The sequence below is a fragment of the Alosa pseudoharengus genome, unplaced genomic scaffold (assembly GCF_046254945.1).
Source record: "Alosa pseudoharengus isolate Yale_2024_CS ecotype anadromous, Long Island Sound unplaced genomic scaffold, YU_APseudo_1.1 YU_APseudo_1.1_scf_8, whole genome shotgun sequence".
Taxonomy (NCBI): domain Eukaryota; kingdom Metazoa; phylum Chordata; class Actinopteri; order Clupeiformes; family Clupeidae; genus Alosa; species Alosa pseudoharengus.
Window position 1 is genome coordinate 9,490,078 of NW_027468870.1, and position 26,773 is coordinate 9,516,850.

The following is a 26,773-nucleotide window of genomic DNA, read 5'->3' on the forward strand; positions in this document are numbered from 1 at the left end:
TGCATAGCCTAAATACAAATGACAATTATATTATATGGAATAACAATATATCAACATTTCATAATTGCTTTCTTACACAGATTCCACATTGCAGTGAAACTGATGGTAGCATAAACACCATCGCTGCTGTCGGGTGGAAACCTTGTATCTCCAAAAAAAAAATATTTTTTTTTTTATTTGAGGATGCAATGTTGGATTATTTAAAAAATACAAGGTTTGGAGATAGAGGTTTTCACCTGACAGCAGGTTTGAAAGGTACAAAAGTTTAGGCAGCATCCTTCAGAGGTGTGGTTGCATTGTTTTCTGTGGGTGGCTCCTCCTTCTTAGTAGAGTCTTTGGTGTTTTTCCGCCTGTAACCCCTGAAAAAAAGAATTAGTTATAAAATTTCAATAAAAGGACATGTTGCAATAATCTTAATGTAGCCTAACATATGAGGAGATTGCAACAGAAATAAAACTATGCTCAAAACATTAATTCCAAAATAGCCACATTTCCCATGGAGAGATCTATCTATTTGTCTATCTATCTATCTATCTAACTAACTATCAGTAAAATGTAATGCAGTCCTCTCACCTTTCTTCTACATCTTGAATTGTATCTAGTAAAGGGGAGGCCAAAGTTTCAGGCAGAAAGATGGCAAAAAAGCCACTTAGGATAGGAACTCCCCCATAAATTAGTCCGGGTAGCCAAGGAACAATTTCCCCTAATAACTGGACCATAGGGGCCACCATAGCTCCTAATCGTGCTGTCATGGAAACAAAGCCCATGCCATTCTGCCTGTGAATGAAGGAATGAAACAAAATGTAATTCTAAATATGACTATCACAATTTGAAATAGTAATACATCAAATGAAGTTGATGACATTCAGTAAATGGACATTGATGTTAATAGATGCACATGTTGTGATTACAGTCACAAAGGAACATTGTGTGTAAGAGCTCTACCTAATGACTGTAGGGTACAGCTCTGGAGAGTAGAGATAGCAGCAGTTGAATGAGGCTGCCAGACAGCCTTTCCCCAACACAGCCAGAGTAGTGCGCATCGTCTGTTTCTCTGTGCACCCGGAATGAAAAGTATTGAATAACATAGGCTACATTAAACACACTCCAGTACTAATTCCATCACCAAGCATTGGGTATTTATACTGGTCAATGTAAACAAGGGAAGTTGTACCATAGGGCACCAGCAGGTTGGCAAGAATGGCAATGCCAGCCAAGATAAGTGCTCCACACTGGGAGAGCCGGCGACCAACCACACTCATGGCCACCGTGACGATTACTTTTGCAGGGATGTCCACAGCTCCAAAGATGACCTGAATCAGGTAAATGTCCACTCCAAATTTCTGCAGGTCCATGGAAAGTCCATAGTAGCCAAAGCTTGTGGAGAACCTTTGAAGATGGGGGTCATTTTTGTCATTGCAGTCCTGAGCAGTTAGGCTATAAAGTCCTAGGAGCTGTATTTTGTTAAATAATGAATTAAATATATATTTTGACAAAGACAACATATGACCAAGTGTATTATTATAAGGGGTTTAAAGACTTTGTTTAAAGATACATTTTAACCATGTGCTCTAAGCATTGTAAGCAGTGACTATGCACAAACCAGACTGCACTGAGGCAGATAGTAATGGTTCTCATCACAGGGGTGCGGACCAAGTCCAGAGCCGAATATGATCCTCCAACACATGACATCTCTTTCTTCATGGACTCTTGGAGGACCTGGTGACACATGCATAACCTTTAGTAGGGCTCTTTTCATGACTGCAGTATTTCTGTTGGATATAAATGTATGAGGCTTAAAAACATGGATTCAAGTCTGCATCAGGCCTATAGAACAATTTGCAATAAATACACAAATGCACTGTAGCATCAAAGACCTGTGGCAGTGGCGCTGATGTACAGTACCTCGAGAGTAATTTTTTCTCCCTCTGCACGGCGGCCATTGATTCGACCAACAGCTTGGAGGTTTTTGACTGCTTGTTCGGACTTCCCATTTAAAACCAGCCACCTGGCAGATTCCAAAAACCACCTACCGAAAAGAAAAACCAAATCTTCCTCATTCTTCAGACCATTTGTTTTTTGGCCTATGCAAACTTTGCACAGACATTCCAAACGTCTCAGATATCAGAAAAAATGGGTATGGATTTGACCCTGTCTTACCAGGAGTAAATGAAGAAGAAGTAAAACGGTATCGACACAGCCAAAGTGAGCCAGCGCCAGTCACGGATATAATATGCCAGTAGTGCCAGCACCAGCTGCCCGATGGTGTAACTGTAACCGGTCCCTGTGCCTACGACTGTCCGCACTCGTGTGGGGATCCACTCCACAACTTGATGGAAATTGACAGATGACAGACAGGGAAAAACAGTTGGGTTTGAACATGAGTGATTTTAATAGGGTGCTTAAGTTCTGCCCTTTTGCTCCCGGTTCATGGGACCTTACTTCGGAAAAAATATGACCAGCTGTCAATAGACAAATTCAAATAATGTTTTGGTCCCGTTTGAACTGCATATGATCATATGCACAATTTAGTCCAAGAGCATTAGCTCAAAATTGAGTCAAACCCGGAACAAATTAGTAACAAGCTGAATTTTTCAGGATATGTTCAGAATACCCTTAGGAATAACATACTAAAAGTCCCCGTGAATCCCCCTTGTGCTTTCTGAGATATTCAAGATGGCGTTCAAAATTGCCGCTATTTGGAGATTTTTCCATATTTCAGACTTGAAACATAATACAAATGCAATAAAAATGTTTAAATATAAGTTTTCCCATACAAGGAATCCAAATTCACCATTGACACTGCTAAAATTAAAGTTAACCAATATTACAAGGTCATTAATGTGACACGAAATTCACATAGTGTACCCATTAAGCCCAGGCACCATTTAAGCCCATTTGTAACTTTGAAGTCATTTTTTAGAAAAAGAGGGGCCTGTCTGATGCTATTCATTATTTTGTCTAATCACACAATGTCTTTATTATATGTTAGTTTTTATTTGGCACCAATCACATTTGTCAATAGTGAATAAGGCTCGCTTACATCTGTGCAGTCTCAAGGAGGCTCAGATAAAGTTGCTTCAAAACTTTGGTGTTTTCGAACCCCTCAGATAGAGCCTCTTTTCAATTATTTTCAGCCACTGACTTAGTATGTAGATTCATATTATGTGAATTTGGAGATTATTGTTTATTGTTTTGTGTGTACAAACAGGTAGTTCATTGTCATTTTTTACCATTTGGCTTTATGTAGAAAGATGAGTTATGCTAGTTAATGCAGTGAGCAAACCATCGTCAATAGTCGATATGTAACGGGAGTATTTTGCTCTCTATAAATATCCTCTGCGTTGTGTTTTTAAAAGAAAAGTTGAAATAATGCAACGTGACGTTCGAACTGGCTCTTACTGAATTTGTTTAATTTCGTACACAGGCTATCACTTTCAGGTGCTCCTGTTGCGTGAAATCTAACAAGCCCGCCTGGGGTAGTGGGACACTTAGTTAAAAGTTAATTTTCGGGGAGCATAGCCCCACGTCACACCTACACCACACCCCCTTACCCTTAGATTCCCGTGGGAAAATAAAGAAAATACAAAAACTTCAAAAAGAACTCATGTGGGGAAATTCATGGAAACAACATTAACCCTGCTACAGATACACTGCTTAAGGATTAAACATGTTGAGTATACAAACTATATGTTTTCTTATTCATTTTACAAAAAAAATAAGGATTTGGTTGGGTGAAATATGTTCAAAAAATGCCTTTTTCCAAGGTGGGCTAAAATGGTACAGTGACCCAAAAAAACAGTTGACGTAAGCTAACTTAAAATAAGAATTCCTTGTTAATTTAGAGAGTTTGGCAAAAGAGGAATAACTATGATAGCAAGTTTTAAAGCATATTTAGGCTACAGGCATTTCTGTATACATTTGATCATGTTTATAAACCATCTTAGTGTCTATGAAAAATATGTGAACTTAGAAGGTTCAAATCTCTCATGTCGTGAGCGACAAAAACGATATTTATTATCGTATTTTAATATTTCAATATTTCAAATATTTATTATTTAGCAGCTGCATTTTACCAGTGACAAAAGTGATTTTGCAACTTTGGTAGCTCTTGGTCTGAACGCATAGTTAGACAACAATCAGACAGCAATTTTCCCTCTATAACCTTTATCATGTAATAGCACATAATATTATATATAATGCTGACTTCATATAATGCAGCACCAATGCCAGCTTTACTAGATGATGAGGGAGAAACTGAAGAATCAACACCAATTTCTGATGATGAGGATGATGACTGAAGTGATTTATTGTTATGAAATGTCTCCATTCAAGAAACTAATGATGAACTTGACTTACTTACCCTAAAAACATATATTTTGACCTTTTAATTACATTTGTATCAGGTTTTAAGCCTGAGATACGGAAAAATCTCCAAATGGCGGCCATTTTGGACGCCATCTTGAATATCTCAGAGAGCACAAGGGGGATTCACAGGACTTTTAGTATGTCATTCCTAAAGGTATTCTGAACATATCCTGAAAAATTCAGCTTGTTACTAATTTGTTCCGGGTGTAACCCTATTACTACTGGACTAATTACTAGCCTCGTTGACACCATACCCTTCTTAATAGAGTGGGTCTGGAAAAGGTTAATTGACTTAGACTTCCAGCAGGGGCGTAACTAGCAGTGAAATTAAACTTAAATTGGTGCATTAAACTCGTACCAAATTGTGTAGTAAAAACCAAGGTTTTAAATGCAGTTGTTTACTCAATTCCAAAGAAATGCACGTTCATGCCAGATTAGTGATTGTATTCGCGTGGCCGTGTTTTAGGGCATTGGAACTGGGCTTCAATGGACCTGCAGAGCAAATCCTAAATGTGCCGAAAGTTCATATGGTTACTCCCAGTCTACACAATTACACAATATATGAGTCAATATAAAAGATAATTTTGCACATCAAGAAAATATTGTTTAATAACAAACTGCAGAAGTAATATTTTGTGTGGAACCGCTCAGTTAACTACATCTCTTGTCTCAAACAATATATGAAACCAATGTAATGCAACAAAAAGGATACGCTGTAATGCTACATTGCCACCAACTAGATTACTGAGCAGTGGTTTATGCACAAATGAAGAGTTTGGTTACAAACACAAATCAAATAACAATAACCCAATGACAGTTCCACTGAAATTACTTGGGAAAACAACATTTAAAAAAATGATTTATGAAAATTCATTAAAATTGAGGATATAGCGTTTTAGAAACAAACTTCAAATACAGCTGACTGCTTGGACAGTAGAGTTATGTTGCGTTCCAGTTGTATTCGTAAGTCTAATTCCCTGTCATCTTTCCCAGTTACAATACTGTAAGTTGCTATTGGAACATCCCTGAAGTCAGTTTGCCCTAACCCCAAGTACCCCGCAACAGTAGAATTCCCAAGATAGCTGCAGCCATTAATAGTAAATGATAGCCATAGAAATGTATTGTTTATTAGCAGTTTTGTCCTATTTATGTTTCATTAAAGGACCACTATGTAGGAAATAATGGAAAATAAATTGCAACCATTCCAAAAATGATCACCATATGTCATCATATGGAAACACGATGAATTGAAGTAATGGCTTATTTGACAACATATAACCCGTAAAACCCGTGAAAAAAAAAAGAGTTACGGGGCGGAATTTTCGTTTATGTTTTGAACGATTAATTCTAGAATAGCGTATTATAATAATGGGTTGGCGTGTCCTCCTATTTGGTTGCCAAATTAGCAAAGGGCAACTGTCAACAGCTGTCAGTTGTAGTCATGAAGGAGTAGGCTAGCCTACGAGAGCCAGGCAAATTTCCAAAATTAAAACAAGAAACAAATTAAGTGGACATCGGAGGAGCTTCCTGAGATGGCGACGTCTTCATCAAACAAAGAATATCAAGTCTGACACAGAGCTGCCCATATTTCTCCACGACAGGTAGCCTAGGCTAAACTTCATCTGCATCGCTAACTTCAGCTAAATATGATATTTTTTGTTTTCACTGTGTCCGTAATGTGTAGCTGGGTCATGGTTGGAGAATCGTTAAAACAGGTGCAGGTCAACTAACGTTAGCTAAGTCTTCATTACATCTGGCAACCCAGAAGAGGCTCGCGCCTGGTAGTCTTGAGAACGTTCACCAGTGTTTTGATTTTGGCCTACAGAACGTTCGGTAACAATCCTACAAATCGCTCCTTTAAAACAGTTGTAAAAGCAATAGTGTCCAACCTCTATCTGTCCCTATGCTGCTACAATGTTTGTTTGTAAAATACTGCATATTACATTTCTACAAACTGGTATTGCTACATCTTGTAACAGTTGCTAACAACAAATGATTGCTAACAATCTAGTGCTTGTGACTTGTTTCAAGTGAAATGCAGTCAACTGCAGTGAACTGGATGTGACATAATGGGGTGATCCAGTTGACTCGTCCGAGTTGGAAAGTGCAGTGTTGTGTTCATTGAACACGCTCATTTTTTAGTGAACGTTGAACTGAACGCAACACATTTTTTAATAAAGAACTTGAACGTGAATTAGTTCACATTATGTGCCATGAACGGCAGACATCACTGTAAATGAACGTTGGAATTTGTTTTCCATTGAAAACTGAGTGACATCTGTTTTTTCTTTTGAAACGCAACGAGATAAAGTTCCTCCCTCCTGTATTCTCTCTGGTGCCGCTTAAATCATGTATCACCAGACAGAAATGGTTTTGACATTGTGTGCGCAATGCATTGCGGGCAACGTAGTGTCCGGCTGAGAATAGCTGAATAGCATACGGGCTTCCGCACAACGTTACCCGTGATGAATTTCAGCAGAGCGGGGTAGGCATAGCAACGCCGCTTAGCAGGCAACGACGAGAGCGCGGAGGGCTGGAGGAGCGAGAGAGAGAGAGAGACAGACCAATGACGAGAGTGAGAGAAAGCGCTGCAATTTAAAAAAAATGGCTAGTGGAAGTGATGGCACGGAGACTGGTCTACCTTGTCTGTACTGCTGCAAGTTTCATTTCATCACCTGGTAAGAAACCCACAATTGCAGTGTCATGAGCAAATGTCTACAATGAGCAGCTTCAAAGAACGTATAGGCCTAGTGATTTCTAGCTCGTAGTGTGAGAAAAAGTATTTATTTGAATATCTCACCAAAAAAGTAAAATGAACTGAACTTTGAACTAGTTCAGAATTAAAATTGTGAACTTTGAACGTGAACTGTTCACTTTGAGCATGTATGAACTGAACTTGAACTAGTTCAGATAAGCTGTGAACTGGCACAACACTGGGAAAGTGTGAAATTTCCCAGTTGTCTCACCAGTGTTTTGATTTTGGCCTACAGAACGTTCGGTAACAACCCTACAAATCGCTCCCCTTTAAAACAGTCGTAAAAGCTATAGTGTCCAACCTCTATCTGTCCCTACAGTATGCTGCTACAATGTTTGTTTGTAAAATACTGCATATTACATTGCTACAAACTGGTATTGCTACATCTTGTAACAGTTGCTGACAACAAATGATTTCTAACAATCTAGTGCTTGCGACTTGTTTCAAGTGAAATGCAGTCAACTGCAGTGAACTGGATGTGACATAATGGGGTGATCCAGTTGACTCGTCCGAGTTGGAAAGTGTGAAATTTCCCAGTTGTCTTGCATCATTTCACCGAAACGCCCCCCTTTAGGTCGGAATATCAGCTGTCCGACTCGGGGCTCTTGATAGTGCACCGAGCTGAACGTGCGAGTTGAAAACAAAGATGGCTGCACCCATAATTGCTGAAGTTGAGATGTATTTTCTTTGTATTTGTACTACGTTGGTCGATTTAAAGGGACACCAGGCAACGTTTTCGTGTTAATTACTCATCTTCGTAAGTCGGTATATGGTTAAATGACTTATTACAGGGCGAATGAAGACTCTCTCGCCCGCCCCTACTGCCTGTAGGAAGAATATCCCGCTTGCAAGTTCAGTGTATCGTACCCGCCGAAGCAGGATCAGTTTACATCCTGCATCCACAGCAAAGAGGCAGGGTAACGAGCAGCGAAAATCCTTGACGGAAGATGCAAAGAAAAGGAAAAGAGCTTCAGACCGAGCGAGGGGGAGTTTCGTAGAGAAAAAGCATCAGGCTTGCCTGGTGTCCCTTTAAAGGAAAATTCCGGTATTTAGCACTTTGAGTCCCTTTTCTGGTTTGTTTTGGATGAACTAGAGTGGTGGACACTGAAATTTTGACGATTGGTCCTGTCTCGACTTTTCTGACTCGTTTTGAATCGCCTTTACTGCTTCAGAATGGCTGCCTACAGGCATGCACATACATGTCCTTAAAACAACCCTTAATATAATGTTTGTTTTCAAAACTGCGCAACTCACTGAGTGGTTAGTGGTGTTTAAATGCTCTTACACACTTGATTACAATAGTGCTTTAATCCGGTCACCAATTTATGCATTGCTCAGTATTGCTATGCGTGCAATACAATGTAATGTTTTTTGTTTTCGAGCTAGTTTGCTAAAGAGGCTAATGTAGCTAACAATAACAATAGCTACTGCCCCCCTCGTGGCTCGAGAAAAACACACCGCACTTTTTGAAATTAAAATTGTAAGTGTGATGAAGCTGGAATCAGCATAATGGGTCTATCCATTTGTCTTGTAAGTCCCCCGCCGAGTTGGAAAGTGTAAATTACCCAGCTTTCTTGCGGCATTTCATGGAGGCACGCCCCCTTTAACTCGGAGCTCTAGGGTACCCTGAGGTGGCCGTACGACCTTAGATGAGATGCGATAACATGTATTTTCTTTGTATTTGTACTGTGTTGGTCATTTTAATGTCGATGTAATGCTCTTACACACTAGATTACATTGTTGCTTCAATCCGGTCACCAATTAATGCATTGCACGTAGGGTTGCAAAATTCCGTGAATTTTCAAAGTTGGAATTTTTTCATGGGAATTCACGGGAATATATGGGAATAAACGGGAATTAACGGGAATAAACTGGGAATTTTTAATATGGCAAGTTAGTCTATAACAGGGAACTTAAATGTAGTGGACAAAACCCCATCTTGCAGCATAATATGTGACCCTGCAAGGTGAAACCAGTTGTTTTGCGCACAGTGCTATTTTGAGAAAATCCACGATAAACAAACGTACGGGTTAAAATGACGAATTTCACGTTTTCACATAATTTTACAGTATACAGTCTACTACATTATACGTTTTGACTGTTAAACCCTGACTTTATTTAGGCGAAGATTACACATTCCATTTGTCCACACCGCTATACGGTAGAGCTAAAATTTACTCATTAGGCTACTATTAGGTTACTCAATGTGTCAGCTCTCTATCGTTCTTGGCAGATGTAACCGAATATGAATGTGAAAGACTTGCCTTTCAGGGCACAAACGGTCAAAATCACAAACTTTTAGAAATATCCTGGCGTCATTTTACGGACCAGGAGAAGTTTTCCATTGACGTAGCGCATTTTAAAAGTAGGCCTATACATGGGCCTATAGCCTACACAATCTGTGTACGCAGAACTAGTGATGGGCAAATGAAGCTTTGGTCAAGCACTGAACCACTTTGAACAATTGATTCAAAAATGGGTTCATTACTCAAAGCTTCAGTAACAGCGACCTCTCCAAAACTGCATCTAAATTATCCGGGCTAGATAGTGGAAAGGAAGCTTTACTAGTGAAAATAGAAATGCAATTCCGAGGAATTACACGAGGGGATGCAGTCTGCTGGTTAGGGTGTTGGTGGGGCTGTTGAGCTGGTTGGTAGGGTAATTGTGATACCTGCAAAGGTGCTTTTGGAATAACCAAATTTGAATCTTGTGTGACATGGCATTCTTGAGATATCATACTCAAGGTGACATTTGACCTTCAACCTCCAACTTCAACTCACTTCATCTTTGAGTCCATAAAAACACTCGTACCAAATTTGAAGCATGTACGTCAAGCCGTTCTGGAGATATAATGCTGAATGCATGAGATATGGCTGGGACTTTTATTTTGACACACAGGGAACACTTTAACAGGATGTGTACCGTAAAACTTCAAATAATCGCCGAGTCCCTAAGAGATGCCTGTCTCTTTTAAACGCCTGGCGTGGCTACAGGTTTGGGTTAAAGGCCGGTCTCCAGTAGAGGCCTGGTCTGTTTTTTAATTTCGGGTTGTATTTAATCTTCTAAAACCCGTCAGATCGTCTGTTTAAAGATTTGCAATGACACGAAACCGTTACAGAAAGGAGGTTACAGCAGTGTGAATTAGATGTTGCACGTCGTTACAAGCCGTCGCAAAGCATTCACATGTCTGGTCACAGTTGCAAGGTTTTAGAATGTTGCATGAAGTTGCTGCTCATCTCGTTGCGAATCTTGGGTGATTTGGGCTTAAGTATGGCACAGACTGCGCACGTTATGATTAGATGGCATTAAAAGACTGCGGTGGGGAAAAGCTAGAGTTCCAAATTGTATAACTTTTTTTCCCAATATGAACTATGCCTATATCGTTCAATTCATCCCTTGTGTTTAAAATTTGCGGATAGGCCGATGGTAAGCTTGTTTTTATGCTGGCAACAAAACCAGAACGGTTCGCGAACCTTATTCTTTATTCTAAATGCCATGGCGATAAAGAGAAAGAAGTCAGAAAAGGAATTTACCTTAGACTAGGCTATATCAGAGTCCGTCTACGGACATTCTCTGGCTATATAACCTACTGAAATAGGTTAATGATGTAAAGTCAAGTGCGCTTCTATGGGACTGCTGTGTGCGCGCAGTTTTTATTGATGAGTCGGAGTGGCAAGTGCTGCGCATAGTTGCAGTGGAATGTGGCTGCCCAGGGCATTATAAAACTTCTCACTCTTAGACCTACTCATACACAGCGGTGAAATGGCGTATTTAGCTGTCTAAATTCGAATCATATGCTGGGGGAGAAATCGTCGGACATCCATGATTATTTTGTTATTCAGCACCCCTGGTCAAAAATATGTTCCCGCGAGCCTGGAAGTAGGCTATGATTTGAATGTAGACTGTTGTCAAATTTGGCAAATACAAAACGGGAGAAACAATATGGTTCATGCTCTCTCATGCTGTTTCATTCGTGCCGAAAAGGAGGGAGAATGAAACATTAAGCACGTTCCACTTTTGCATAAATAATTCCTGAACAGTTTTGGTCAGGGCTGATAATGCAACTGTATTTGACAAAGGACCGATATAGGCTATTTGCTAGTGACAAAATATGAGCTTTCAGTGTGATACGATCTCTTTGTAGATTACGTTTAATTAAAACGTGTTTCATCTGTTCTGGCTATCCCGCTATTTGGATCTTACTGTATCTCACAATGAACAACATCTCAACACTAAATGAATGATGATCCGTAATTGTCATCAGATAGCCTAGTCATATAGGTAGACATAAGATGAAATAATTAATTCGATAATATTTTCCATCTTTGCAGAGGAAAAGTTTTGTGTAAAGGGAATTAAAGGCCTGTCTCATATAGACGCCTGTCTCTAATACTAGCCTGTGCAGTTTGGCGATTTGGGAAAATAAAAGCCCGGGCTATTATTTGGAGTTTTACGGTAGTTCAGGTAGAGCTAGATTGTATGCTTAGAAGCTGAGACAGTTGAATTCCTCACCGGTGACACCTGTGCCAGTGTTCTGATTAGCCTGGGAACTGCTCTGAGAACTACTTAACGAGCGCAGCTGGCTCTATTATGACATCACAGCCCCCATTCAAGTCTATGGGGGGAAAATACACTTTTAATTACAAATATCTCAAAAAGTATAAACTTCTCAAAAATGAAAAACGGATAGGACGGTAAAGCCTTGGAAGATCTACGGAACGGTGCTTCAACCAAATTTGTACGTTAAGCGGTTTGGGCTGAATAGCGCGCACAAAAAGGTAAAAAGAAAAATAATAATAACTAGAAATGCAATTCCAAGGAATTACCAGTGCATGAAAATGCTTAAGTTGTGATGTAAAATATCATGTATAGTTAAAACAGATAAATACAGAGATGGTTACTACGGTGATGCTAGGATAGACATGGTGGTTGCATAGCTTAATAAAAGTTGATAGTTTAAAAGTAGACTGTTTAAAGGCTGAATGTAGATTGTTTAAAAGTTGTTGATAGACAGTAGATAGTTTAAAAGTTGTTGATAGACAGCTAGTTTAATTGATAGTTTAATGATAGTTTAAAAGTAGACCATTTAAAAGTTGAAGGTAAATAGTTTAAAAGTTGTTGACAGACTAGAAGTTTAATGAATGTTGATATTCAAATAGTTTAATGGCTGTGTATAGGTAGATATTTGACAATTACTGAAAGTTGGAATGGCTCTGATGTTTGCTAGCAGTTATGCTAAGATTTTTAACTATGCTAACCATGCTACTTAGCTAACGTTTTCTAGCAGTTTTGATAAACATGCTAACTATGTTAGTAATGCTAACCATGCTACTTAGCTAACTTAACTAACGTTTTCTAGTAGTTTTGCTAAACATGCTAACTATGTTAGCAATGCTAACATGTTAACTATGTTAACCATGTGGCTTAGCTAACCTATCTTATCATTTTTAGTAGTTATGCTAACTATGCTAACTAGCATGCTAACATGCTAACTATGTTAACCATGTGACTTAGCTAACCTAGCTAATCATTTTTGCAGTTATGCTAACTATGCTAACTAACATGCTAACAATGTTAACTATGCTAATCAACATGCTAACTATGTTAGCCATGTGACTTAGCTAACCTAGCTAATCATTTTTAGCAGTTTTATTAAAAATGCTAACTATGCTAACATGCTAACTAGCTACAGTGGGTAGGAGTCATAGTTGATGACAAGTGTTGACATAGTTGATGACAAGTTAAAAGTTGTTGATAGACAGCTAGTTTAATAGATAGTTTAATCATAGTTAGTTTAAAAGTAGACTTTTTAAAAGTTGAATGTAGATAGTTTAAAATTTGTTGATAGACAGCTAGTTTAATAGATAGATAGTTTAATGATAGTTTAAAAGTAGACCGTTTAAAAGTTGTCTATGGAAAATGTAAAAAGTTCAGTAGTTTAATGGGTTACATTGTTTAACAGTGGATTATTGTAGTGAGGACTTTTATTTTGAAACAGTTTTGGGCAGAGGAAACAGTTGAATAGGATGTGTAGTCTTAATTGACCCAGATTGTATGCTTAAAGCCTGAGGCTGCAGGTGGCCTGAACACCTGCCATAGGATTCTAATTGCTTAATGGCCGTATTATGATGTCACAATCGGCAATGTTAAGTCTATGGGGATTTTTAAAAAGTTTTTCTTTAATAGTTTAAAAAGTTTCAAAGTTGAAAAGACATAGCAGCTTGGTCCGTTTGAATACCTACGTTACAAAGTTTGAATGAAGTTTCTAAGTTAAACTGTTCAAGAGAAATAGCGTACGGAAAAAGTGGTAAGCGGAATAATAATAATAAGTTGTTGATGTTGCCTTGGAAGAACAGTACAGTGTATGCACTGTAATAAGAAGAAGTCTCCGGATTTCAATAGAGGGGATGCATCCCCTCTAATAAATGTAGTGCCCGCACCTAAGCACCCCACCCCCACACATACGTAGTGCACATGAATAAGAATGGGATATCATTATTAATACAAATAAAGATTGATCAGGAGCCATCAGAATAAAGTTTTCCCACGTATCTCTTACATTGTAATAAAAATAAATCGATATGAACAAACTATGCTTGTCACAGTAGAGGCTATGAACCAAACAAAATGTTTTGCATTAGCCTAAAGTGTTTATGCTTTGAGCGCGCTACAATTCAGACTAGAAACGAGGCCGTGCAAGTTGCAGTGGCAGCACGTTTGGTTCACGAGGCGGTGGCGCTGCGAACCACTCAGGTGATTCTTTCAGAGAATGAAGCAGTTTCTGCTTCGGACGTCATACGTCACGTGATTTTTCCGTAGCAAAGCAACCTTCGGAGCAGTGGTTCAAATGGAATTGTAGTTACTGGTTTGAAGCACGTATCGAAGCTTCAGTGTCAGACTGCCATCACTACACAGAACTTCTTCTCCCCTTACTTCCCCCAAAATACATCAATTATATTCTATAGTGACACCTTATGACCGTCCCAGGTATTAACTAGGGGGCAGAAAAAGACACTCACTTGGTTGATGAAACTGGACATAGTCAGTCATCCGCTTCAAAGTCACGCTACCGTAAGGCTACTAATAGCTGTGTCCTCACACTATCGCATGTGACAATTTACTTAAAAAGGTGATTTTCTCCTCTTCTGGCATATCGTGACAGGAAAACCATGCCAACTTTGGATGCGGTTATCTTAGCAATATTTTTTGCATGTGCATGGGGGAAAAAATTCCCAGTGAAAATGTCATCTCATGTGGGAATAACTGGTGTGAAACTGGGGGAAGTTTGTGAACAGAGTTGCCAAGTTATGGGCTTGTCGTCACTTTTATCCTCATTCAAATGGGTGTCATTTTCAGTGTTGGGCAAGTTACTTCAAAATTGAAATGTATTATGCATTACTTATTACTGTCATTTCAAAGTAATTTGTTACATTATAATATTACTGTCTCTGAATTGTAAGGCATTACACTACTATTGCATTACTTTTAAGTTACTTTCACCAAAATATCTGGAAATATGGATTTGCCATTCGAAATGCAGTTTATTACGCTCAATCATAGTCAGAATTTTGTTAAAAACCGACAAAAGGTCAAAGTCTGGTAAATTGTGATATAAATACTGTAACTCTAAGGCCTAGGCCTGCTCATTAAAATCAATAGAGAGCCTACTATATTGTAAATCAAAGCTTAAAGAAACTGTATGTAAGATTGTGGCCAAAACTGGTACTGCAATCCCTTTCAAACTACTGTAGAGCGATGTACTGTATCCCCCTCCCCTCTGACTGGCAGAGCTGGCAACACGGATGCCGAAACACTACTGACTTTGTGATTAGTAGATAGGTGGAGGGTGGCGCATCAGGCCAAAACACAACATGACAACATCAATATCAGTTGAGGGCTTCAACTCCACTTTTTAAATGACAATATCTTGGCCAGACTACTGTTGTCAGTGATATAAGTATTTGAAATAACATGATTTCTTAATGTCTAGTGACATATCAGGGCCATTTATGATTAATTGAAATACATTTCTTACATACGGTTCCTTTAATAAAGACATGTCAAGATGGTGGCCTACTGACCATTTTGGTGCCCTAAGTGAGTGGTTTTGAGTGAGTGACATTTAAATGATAACTCGAAAACCTATCGAGTTTTTTTACAGACCATTACTGTGTGTTTTTAAACATTCATGCTGTTTTCTTATAAATGGTGCACTGTCACTTTAAGAGCATTGATCTTTACTAGGGCTGTCAATCGATTAAAACAATTAATCTAATTAATTACATACTCTGTGATTAATTAATCTAAATTAATCGCATATATAATTTTTGCTGTGAAAGTATTTTAAATATTTAAATTCAAATGAATCATTGAATAATCAGCATTAGTGACATTAAAGTTCAAAAACTCTTTTATTATTATTTTCACTGTTCAAATAATTGCCATAATAATCTATGATATGACCTAATATGCTGAGGAAATAAATTCAAAATAAAGTGCTTCGGGAAGAAGTTTTTTTTTTCACATACAAGGCATTTCAGGGCACAGATATTACCTTGGAGACACAATGAAAATAAATTAGCACTCCCCTCAATGTCAATACTTATTTCGTTGCATTGATGTGCGACTATAGAGTTGATGAACTCCGGTGATATGCAAATTCCTTGCTGCAGACATTGCAGAGGACTTTATTTTCAACACTTTATTTTTTATCAACACCATCAGGCCGTTTTTTAAAAGTAAATGTTCCAATCAATGATCCAAGCAGCACGTTTTTCTTCTCTCTCCTTCATTTTACAGCCTAATTTTTACTGACTAGAACGGCTCGGGGTCAAAGGTCATACGGAATTGATTAATCTGCACTAATTTTTTTAATCAGTTATTTTTTCTCAAATTAATTAATCGAAATTAATCAGTTATTTTGACAGCCCTAATCTTTACGTTCTCATAATGCCTTTTTGCTAGCTCTTGTTTACAAGCCTTGTTTGTTGAGTTACATTGATAGCTCAATATTAACAATAATATGCACAATGTTAAGTTGTTTTAAGCAGCCTTCATTGCTTTGGAAATTATGCAATAACATGTTGCTTCACATTTCGTTTTGCAAATAAAAGTGAATTATGAGCCTGGTATCCACCTAGCTATCTGACCCACCAATTCCATTCTAGCACTACGTGGTGGAGATTGAGAGAACCCAAAAAGTATCAAACTTGGTGTTGTGTGACTTGTGCTATTTCGCGAGGCATAGTGAGATCTTTCGGTTTCGCACAAAGTGCACTAACTATTATGTTCTTCATATCCTTGTCTCTGAGCGTAGGCTTATGTCCATCCCGCAAATAGAGTCCGCTGCAGCCACAGTCATCTTCAACAAGTATCAGGAGATAACGTTTTACTATTTTGCGCGGATTTTTTCTCCTCTGTTGTTCTCACGGTGGTGTTTGCGAATATGTATCAAAACAAAACACTGCTTAATTTTTGGTTAAAATGCATTGTAACGCGCGTTACTGAAGTTTGTACCGAGTAAAATATTACCCAATTTTGTTTTGTAATGCCTTACATTACCGCGTTACCGCAAACAGCAATATATTACAGTAATTACATTACTTTTGTAACGCATTACTCCCAACACTGGTCATTTTGCATAAACTCTAACGCCCACCCGTATGACATGTACAAATGAGTTGCTAGCGCAAACGCTGGGATTTGTTGTCTTTTTGGGAAGAACATGGATGCCACCAGGGCAGCAGCTGTCTCGTGGACATTGGTCTATAACACGAGAACACGTCCCTCATTCTCCCTTGTTGGGTATGGTCAATGTGAATTAATAATAAAAACTTTTTTTAGTAATTCAATTTTACCTATTTCAATTTCAACAAGTGCTGTCGTGTTTCTCTCGAGCTATGACGGGCATTAGCAGGTTAGTCATTGTTATTGTTTTGTGCTACATGTAGCCTCTTTAGCTGGAAAACAAATCGTTACATTGTATTGCATGCACAGCAAGACCGTGCAATGCATGAATTGGTGACTGGATTGAAGCAGCAATGTAATCTAGTGTGTAAGAGCATTGCATCAACATTAAAATGACCAACACAGTACAATTGCAAAGAAAATACATGTCATCTCATGTCAACTATGGGCGCAGCCATGTTTGTCGTAAGGTCGTACGGCCACCACGGGGTACCCTCAAGAACTCCGAGGTAAAGGGGGCGTGCCTGGGTGAAATGCCTCAAGAAAGCTGGGTAATTTTACACCAACTCGGGCGGGGAATTTACGATACAAAAGGAAAGGGCCATGCCTCTATAGTATAGTATATATACTCTTTTGATCCCGTGAGGGAAATTTGGTCTCTGCATTTATCCCAATCCGTGAATTAGTGAAACACACAGTGAGGTGAAGCACACACTAATCCCAGCGCAGTAAGCTGCCTGCAACAACAGCGGCGCTCGGGGAGCAGTGAGGGGTTAAGTGCTTTGCTCAAGGGCACTTCAGCCGTGCCTATTGGTCGGGGTTCGAACCGGCAACCCTCCGGTTACAAGTCCGAAGCGCTAACCAGTAGGCCACGGCTGCCACAATCCATTTGGCTCTAACTACCTGAGTTGTACGTGCGAACGTGACGTAAGTGCCTGACTTGTAGTACTTTAGCGTTCGAGTTTGTCTTTGTGGGAAAGAACATGGACGCCACCAGGGCAGCAGCTGTGTCTCAGTAGTGTTGGGCGCTTGCCTAGAACACGAGAGCAAGCTTGTGGCTCATCTAAACAAGCTACGGGATGATTTACACTTGCATTCATATTCCAGCTTCATCACACTTACAATTTTAATTTCAAAAAGTGCTGTGCGTTTTTCTCGAGCCACGAGGGGGGCAGTAGCTATTGTTATTGTTAGCTACATTAGCCTCTTTAGCATACCAGCTCGAAAACAAAATGTTAAATTGTATTGCACGCACAGTAAGACCAGGCAATGCATAAATTGGTGACCGGATTAAAGCAGTAATGTAATCAAGTGTGTAAGAGCATTTAAAATCAACATTAAATCGACCAACGTAGTACAAATTCAAAGAAAATAAATCTCAACTTCAGCAATTAAGGGCGCAGCCATCTTTGTTTTAAACTGGTACGTTCAGCTCGGTGCACTATCAAGAGCACCGAGTCGGAAAGCTGATATTCCGACCAAAAGGGGGCGTGTCTCAGTGAAATGACGCGAGACAACTAGGAAATTTCACACTTTCCAACTCAGACGAGTCAAATGGATCACCCCATTAGGCACTTTATGGAGCTCAGCAGTTTTTCTGCAAAATATGTGGCTAGGTTTTGAAGGTTGCACACCAATGGCTGTATCCTGTCATCATTTCAATACAAGAGTTTATCAACCTCTGTCTATTATCCCATTGCTGAAACCTGACACACTCCAAACTTACTCAGAGAAAGGGTGTTGAGCACCAGTCCAGAGAGGGCCATTCCGCAGCCAAAACGGAAGAGGCAGAAGAGGGAGAAGGAGGTAGCAAAGGCAGTACATGTACCTGACACTGCCATCATGAGATAGGAGAATAGCAGCAAGTAACGCCTTCCAAATCTGTAGTCCAAAATAAAAATGTAGAAGAAGCATAAACAATATCCTATGCTTTGTACTGTCATGGGGAGAATAAAATTAGTTTTGTGTTAAATTATTTAGGCTATCAGATATAACCTGATGCACTTTTGCACAGTTCATTTTATAAATAATTAAATTGATTATTTAAAATCATTTAAATGATGCCATGTTTTTTCAAACAATTATTATCTGAAAATGCAATGAAATTTTGATGATAAATTGTTATACTTGTCTGAGAGTCCCCCAAATATAAGAGCACCGATGAGCACCCCTCCCATGTAAATGGTCTGTCCCATCTGTTTTAATGAGCGCAGGTCACAAACCAGATTCCACTGCAGACAAAGACAAGCGAAGTTTACAAGCCACATCAAGGTTAGTAAGCAAGTAACTTAAGTTCTTCCATACTCAAAAATTAAGATCTAAAGCAATACTCAGAATTACTGCATGGAAAAAGCTGAAAGTGTTCAACAAACTTTTATTAAAGGAACCATATGTAAGATCGTGGCCAAAACTGGTACTGCAATCACTTTCAAATTACTGTAGAGCGGTGTATCCCCCCCCCCCCTCCCCCCTGACTCGAGGTTGCCAACACGGATGCGGAAACACTACTGACTTTGTGATTACTAGATAGGTGGAGGGTGGCGCATCAGGCCAAAACGCAACATGACATGACAAAACACAACATCAGCATCAATTGAGGGCTGCAACTTCACTTTTTAAATGACAATATCCTAGCCAGACTACTGTTGTCAGTGATATAAGTATTTGAAATGCACATGATTTCTTAATGTCTAGTGACTTATCAGGGCCATTTTATGATTAATTGAAATACATTTCTTACATACGGTTCCTTTAAACTTAAACACGTTAATGAATATATCACTGTGACCATAATGTTACCTCTGAAATAATTGTAGAGCTTCTCTCTGTAAAGTCATATTCCCATCCATCCTGGCATCCCTGCACCTCCACGTCAGGAGTGTCTGCATAGGCGTCTTCCTCCTCAGCCTCCTCATCCGTCGCGTTCAAGAGGTCCCACTGCGGGGTGGCAAAGCGCTGGCATCGTGCTGGCTTGCCCTTATCGTCCAGGGGAACGGTGACACGCAGCACCTCTTCCCTGGTGAGCGTGCGAAGCGACAGGTTGGCCTGCGCGGTGCAGTGGTGTAACGGCACGGAGGCCACAAAGTTCTGCAGCAGGTTGTGGCTGGCCATCATCAGCACGGGCATGCAGAGGAGGCTAACGTGCATCACCTGGAAGCGGCCGGTGCTGCCCACCTGCTCTAGGAGTTCTCCAAACGCCATGCTTGGGCGGAGTGTCTGGCCTCAGTCACTTCTTTAGTCCGACAGCACACAGCAAAGCAGCAAGAACTGAGAAAACATAAACACAATGTTTCTTCCTGTATTTCTTCTCTGTCAGGATAATTTCTTTAGTCTGACAGCACACAGCAAAGCAGCAAGAACGGAGAAAACATAAACACAATCCTTTGTCACATGTTTCTTCCTATGCTTCTTCTCTGTCAGGATAATTTGTCCCTTTCAAGCTCATGCAGTTCTAATGAACTGTGCGGTATGTACGTCCCTGCTACATATTACAAATAATGTATAAGGACATCAAAGGAAATAAAAATGAAGTTGAGCTGGTGAATGGTCAATGAAATTGAGTTGAAACTGAGCTGGCCAATGAAGTTAAGTTTTTCCTCAGTCGCTTTGGTGCATTAAGGTCATTATTAAGCACAACAGTAAGTGCATTTCTATAAACAATTTGAGGAAACTACACCACACAGTTTTTATGACCAAGATCATCAAAGTGCCTATATCCATGTTGAAAATAACATTATCAACAATGCTGCTTACACAATGTTAGCCTAGAAATCTAGACGCGCCCCTAGCGGCAGCTGCCAGGGCTAGTCTAGCAACTCCCCGTTGGCTTGTGAGCTCCAGAAATCGAAACTTAATCAGGCATTGAAATCGTGTATAGAGTCGTTTGGTGGGCTTAACATAATGATTGATGGCAGAGTTGCAACGGTTTGGCTTGAATTCCCTGCTACTTGAAAACAAATATCCTATTGCGTCCTATTGCGTGCAGAGGGAATTTGAAATACAACTGATTATCCCGCCCCTCGGACTGAGCACTGCGAACGGTGAGTGCCCAGACCCTACATTTTAAGTCTGGCTCGCCAGGCTAACACAATGTGGGAGATTGTAAGACATTAGACAGAATTCAAAATTTACTGTATACTTTTACAGTACTGTTTTGCAGTTTGTTGTCAGACCATGTCATTCATCCATATGCATGTTATACAGTATAGCAGATCTGTCCAAAGAAGTGTAAAAGAAAAGGAAGAATTATGCTTGACAGATTGTAAAGACAACTGGTTCAATACTTTTGAACATATTTGCACATTTACATGTATTTATTTAGCAGACTTTTGTATCCGAAGTGATTTACAGAAATGAAAAATACAATTTAAAATACAGTGTAGAGCAGACCTTCTGTATGAATTACTAGTGTTATATACTGTATCAGAGCTATTAGTCCAGTAGATAACTGGTCCGGGAAGTAGCGCAGGGACCAGATAACGAACCCCCCACCCCCCAAATCACGTGCGCTGTCTTATCTCTCTCCTGCGCAAACAAAATGTGTGCATTCCAAATAGCCTCATGCGTAATTCTGCTTCATAAAGTTGAACAAATGCATGTGGTTATTTTACAGAAAAATATAAATAGTCATGCATTTTGGATTCCCAAGAGTCAAAGCTTTAAAATGGTGTAAAACATTACTATGCTACATAGCAATATGTAAAAGATTTATTTTACCCGCCGGCGAGACACTGAAGATTATGTGGTAGACTAGCTAGCTAGACATTTTCTGTTTGCAATTAAAAGTGATATATGAGCCTGATAGCCACCTATCTGGGTGGAATGTGTTTCAATCGGCATATACTGTGTTTCATGTAAAATTCTTAGTTTAAGGGAAACGAATTATTGAAGACTTCAAGACTCACCTGTCCCATTACACAAAGGCAAAGACCACATTATATGTTTATCCATTTTCCAAATCACAGTGAGTACAGCCAAAATGTCAAAATGCCCTGGCTCTCACAGTTTATAACGGGTCAGTAGGTTAAAGGGAACAGGATAACTGCGCAATCTCCTCCAGCCTCGTCTTTATTGTCTTCATGATTTCCTTTTAAAAGTTTCTTATATTAAAAAGTAGATATCAATTATCAACCATTACAAGCCAGTCAAAACCGTTCACTCTCTCTATCCCTCTCAGACGCACTCCCAATTAAATGGAGCAACTTTCAAGTCAGATCTGCCGAGAGTAAAGTATTATCCTTATGTAGCCTAACATGCTTTAACATTGACATTGTAACATTCTCTAGGAAGAGTGAAAAGCAGTTTACAGTAAAGCTAACCAAAGCGTCGTCTATCGCAGGAAAATAATTGCGAGCAGCCTATGATAAGCTCGGCGGGCCAGTTTAAAGTGCGTGGCGGGCCGGATTCGGTCTGTGGGCCGTATAGTTTGCCTTCCTTTTGGCTAGAGGGAACCGGATAACTCCGCAATCTTCTCCAGCGTCGTCTTTGTTGCCTTCATGATTTATTTTCTTATATTAAAAAGTAGCTATCAATTATCAAAAATGACAAGCCAGCCAGAACATGCCATGATGCGACTCTATCATGTGTGCTCAGACTCGTTCCCAATTAATGGAGTAGCACTTTCAAGTTAGATCTTAATAGAGATTGAGAGAGAACCCGAAAAGTGTTATGTAACATGCTGTTGGTGCATATTGTCATTGTAAACATTCTCTAAGAAGATTTAAAAATCAGTCTACAGTAGGCTAAAGCTATTTATTGGCTACATTTTGGTGTCCCCTCTGTCTCTTGGTGCCGTACGCACAGTGCCTGATGCGCGTGGTGGTAGCGGCGGTACTGCCTCTGGAAATAGCCTACTTGAACTCTCAAACCTTTACGTACAATAACACACAAAGGCTATATTAATCAGATTATTTTAACGCATGACATGCCTGCTATTAGGCTACTTAGGATTCCCCTCACAATGTCAGAGAGCGTGGCAAAAATTGGACAAATTGCAATCAAAACCAGAGAACTGGACTGTCCGGGTAAAATATTATTTATAAGACAAATCTTACCTTTGGAGATTTCTTTAAACAAATGTTGCTGGGATGTACTTCAACAGAAGTTCCATATCAAGAACAGGTCACGTAAATATCAAATACATATCTCAGACGTGAACTTGTCTCTTTCATGCACATAGATTGCCCCTATAGCCTCTGTAGCCTGGTTGCTTGACGCCAGAAATGCGAAGAGAACGTAATAATACAAAATGTGATGTCAAAACTATTGTAAAACCGTGAGGTAGCCTACTGAGAGCTTATGAAGTGTTTGGTAATCAGCTTTTACATTCCGCTGGCTTTGCTAAGGGAATGCAGTTCTTCTGAAGGATGGATTTAATTGAGTTCAACGCAGCAACCCCTCTGATTGAAGAGAAGACTTTTAACTGTAAAGAAAGTCAAATCATAACCATGCTTCTGTCCATCACACACAACATGGATATGCACTCTGAGACCCTAGTTTCTTGGTCTACAGTAGGCAAATGCTTCAGTGATTTGTATCACTCTTGTGGGAGGTAATGTAGGCGGGTGAAAAGAGTGGGTTTATTTAGAATGAGGGAGTTGAAATCGTAAATGTGTTTATTTTATTACTTAACGCTGTTGCTTTGTCATGGCCTACTTTATTTTTGCGAGATCAAGGCAAACAATGACTGTCAAAATATCATAAAACTCGGTAGAATAGTAACCACAAGTATAGCATTGCAAGAGCCCACTATCTTTGCCTCGTACTGTTTCAAAGTGCAAACCTGAGTTCTTCAGGAAAATTGACATGAACTAAACTTAAAAGGCCTCCTATAACATTTAGAGACTTATTGATAGAAAAATTCCATCTTGATTAGCAGGTTAACATGACTTCACCAGGCAGAATCAATCCCAACAACCACCTTTGGAGTTCAAATTAGCTGTTTTAGACATATTTCTCTACAAGACATCCCCACGTGGTCCCTTCTTTCATTTGTTTCAAATGTCAGTCCTGATGACCTTTCTCTCTCTCTCAACAGCTGTGTATATACACCAGCCTCAGTAAGCATCAAGCTCACTCTGGATTCCTGAGAAGAGTTGTGAAAATGATATCAAATCAGATGCAATGGTTTAGATCAGTAGTTACCAAAGTGCATTTATTTTTCTCATTGTCTCTTTTCTTAATGGTAGAAGCCTGCCATGAAAAGCTTGAAAACTACACAGTGAATTGAAACTACTGGGACACAAGGCAGTAATCATAATATACTTTGAGGGGGACATATCATAGGGGGACCCCTCAATACCACTATATACAATATTGGATTGATTACCTTCATCATGAATATGGCCTAAAATAGCCTTGTTATCAAATAATGCATATACTTATCATTTAAATATTCAACAGCGAAGAAAGAAACATATCGTTTTATAATGCAAGAGGGAGACAACAGAGAGAAGGGACTTCATTAGAGGTCAAGAAAAGAAGAGAGTTTTGGGGTCTTCCCAAGTATATTTCCCAAGTCTTTATAAATGCACTGCAGGTGACCCTTCACATTTAAAGATTATTTACCATAGGCTCTCCTTTAGGCTGTCCCTTTCTTTCTCTCTGGAATAAGATGTTTCGGTCAAAATTAAACAAAGCATCCACACACACATTAAATGTTAACTATATATACAACATTTTGTTGTAAATGACTTCCTTCCTGTCAATGCTAACGTGTCATCATACAGATGCAATCTAAAAACAGAGCAAACATAGCCTAGTCTCTACTCTGTCAACAGACAGTGCATCTGTTTGTAGTCTGCCTTCTTTGTTTATGTGTTTATCTCTCATCATTTGTGGTATTTATTTGGTGCATGCCTTCTCATGGGCACAGACCAGTCACTCATCAGCCAATCACTGTGATCAATCACTGCCTGTGCAAGAATTGACAACCATAGCAACAGAGCCTCTATCTTATCTTGTGAGCTAGTCAGCAGATTTTTGAACAGCTTTTAAGAAAAAACTGTTAGTCCTAAAACTAAAACTATTGAGGTAAGCTTTTGGTTTTTGCAGTGACTTAAATGAGATAAGACATTGAATGAGACATTGTTTCTTATGAAGGCTCGTCTGGGACATTATTCAGAACTAGCTTGCATATACATTATGTGTGTGTGAGAGGATGTTTTTCAATGGTGTATATACGTGCATTTTACTAGTGTGTGTGTGAGAGCATTTCAATAGTGTATGTAAAAGGTTTCACCAGTGTTTATGAGAGGTTTTCAGTTGTGTATGTAATCGTATCATTTCAGTTGTTTTCAGTTGTTTGTGTGAAAGCTTTTCATTGGTATGTGAGTGAGGTTTTCACTGTAGTGTGTGAATGAGTTTGGTTTTACATGTGTATATGCAAGCTAGTTCTGAATAATGTCCCAAACAGCCCCTCATAGTTTCTGTCTTAATACACACACACACACACACACACACACAAACACATTTACAGGTCATCCCCATTATACATGTCCCTCCCATGCAGTAAATGTTTTCATGCAGTCAGTGCGTGGTATATGGATGGGTTGGATATATTTGGTTCCCCTCAATGTTGACTCTATAGCTGCGGCCTTGCTGGGACATGACATGCAAAAGGACCCTAGTTAATATACAGAAATGGTTACACAATACACATCTATGTTAAGAGGCACAGTAAAAGCACAGGCATAATAAAGAGTGATTTAGCCAAGCGGGGTTATTTCCCCTCACAGTTGGCTCTGAGGAATTTGTTCTGTTTGACCAGGGGAACAGCATGAGATGCCAGTACAGAAGACTCAGTGGACTCACTCAGAAGAACCCAGAGAACTCTCTCTTTCTCTCTTGCTCTCCACAAACCGGTTTAATTAGTCAAAGGTGATGGCCTGCAGCCAGGTGGCAAAGCATGGCACTCGGGCTGTCTGCGCCGTGCCCAGCCCTGGAGACAGCCTCACAGCCTTGCAGACACTCGGGGGGGGATTTTGCATTTGTCACGCACAAGGGGCAAGGATCCAGAACAGACCGACTGTGCTCTCTAACCAGCACAAGAGACAGGTGACCCATTTAAAAAGGCTATCCTCAATGTTTTACAACCATAGTACTGTAATGCAGATAGTGGACTGAACGCTTATCTCACAGGGTCTGTTCAGGTTAATGTGTGTATGATTGTGGTTCACGTGTCAGGATATTTGAGTAGACGTGTTGTTCGTTGGATGGAAACAAATTAGCCTGGTTAATGTCAATTAAGATTGAGGGTCGGTCTGGAAAGCCTTCATTCACCAGCAGTGAAATTAAACTTAAATTGTTGCATTAAACTCTTACCAAATTGTTTCAAAGTGCAGAAATCAAATATTTCTTGTAAACAAAGGTTTTGAATACAGTTGCTTACTCAATTCCAAGGAAAATACACATTCATATCTGTTTAATGCTGTCACCATCAGTCCATGCTGAATCTGCCATTGTGATTGGTTTCTAGGTTTTTGGAAAACTGGAAATGGGTGTCAATGGCCTCCTTGCCAGACTGACCTGTGGTGTGTTACCTGTGAAAACTACGGAGGTTAGCTTTTTACTAACATGGTACGATGCATTGTTCAGCTAACCAACATCAAAATTATGACTGTTTCTCCAAAACCGTCATACTAACAGTACTTTGTAAGTTTGAAGTTTTGGGGCAGCTGTGGCCTACTGGTTAGTGCTTGTACACCGGAGGGTTGCCGGTTTGAACCCCGACCAGTAGGCGCGGCTGAAGTGCCCTTGAGCAAGGCACCTAACCCCTCACTGCTCCCCGAGCGCCGCTGCTGTTGCAGGCAGCTCACTGCGCCGGGATTAGTGTGTGGTTCACCTCACTGTGTGTTCACTGTGTGCTGAGTGTGTTTCACTAATTCACGGATTGGGATAAATGCAGAGACCAAATTTCCCTCACGGGATCAAAAGAGTATATATACTTATACTGAACCATGATCG

General features: G+C 39.6%; 1 protein-coding gene across 1 annotated transcript; it reads right to left on the bottom strand.

Moving 5' to 3' along the window:
• Window positions 1-569: 569 nt before the first annotated feature.
• slc22a6l (solute carrier family 22 member 6, like) lies at window positions 570-22,916 on the bottom strand. The gene is made up of 10 exons (XM_076273761.1): window positions 22,864-22,916; window positions 19,610-20,077; window positions 18,938-19,041; window positions 18,537-18,691; window positions 2,161-2,329; window positions 1,906-2,029; window positions 1,604-1,719; window positions 1,175-1,389; window positions 946-1,054; window positions 570-777 (listed from the first exon to the last, which is right to left on the bottom strand). Exons 2-10 carry the CDS (start codon window positions 20,009-20,011, stop codon window positions 570-572), a joined length of 1,602 nt encoding a protein of 533 aa, XP_076129876.1. The 5' UTR covers window positions 20,012-20,077; window positions 22,864-22,916.
• Window positions 22,917-26,773: the final 3,857 nt, after the last annotated feature.

Bases quoted from the DNA above. Each gene is read 5' to 3' on its own strand.
- slc22a6l (XM_076273761.1), bottom strand. From the start codon at position 20,011: ATGGCGTTTGGAGAACTCCTAGAGCAGGTGGGCAGCACCGGCCGCTTC. The intron at 1,055-1,174 runs GTACAACTTCCC...CCGGGTGCACAG, and splicing joins CAACCTGCTGGTGCCCTATG to AGAAACAGACGATGCGCACT. The intron at 778-945 runs GTAGAGCTCTTA...CTTCATTCACAG, and splicing joins CTGTACCCTACAGTCATTAG to GCAGAATGGCATGGGCTTTG.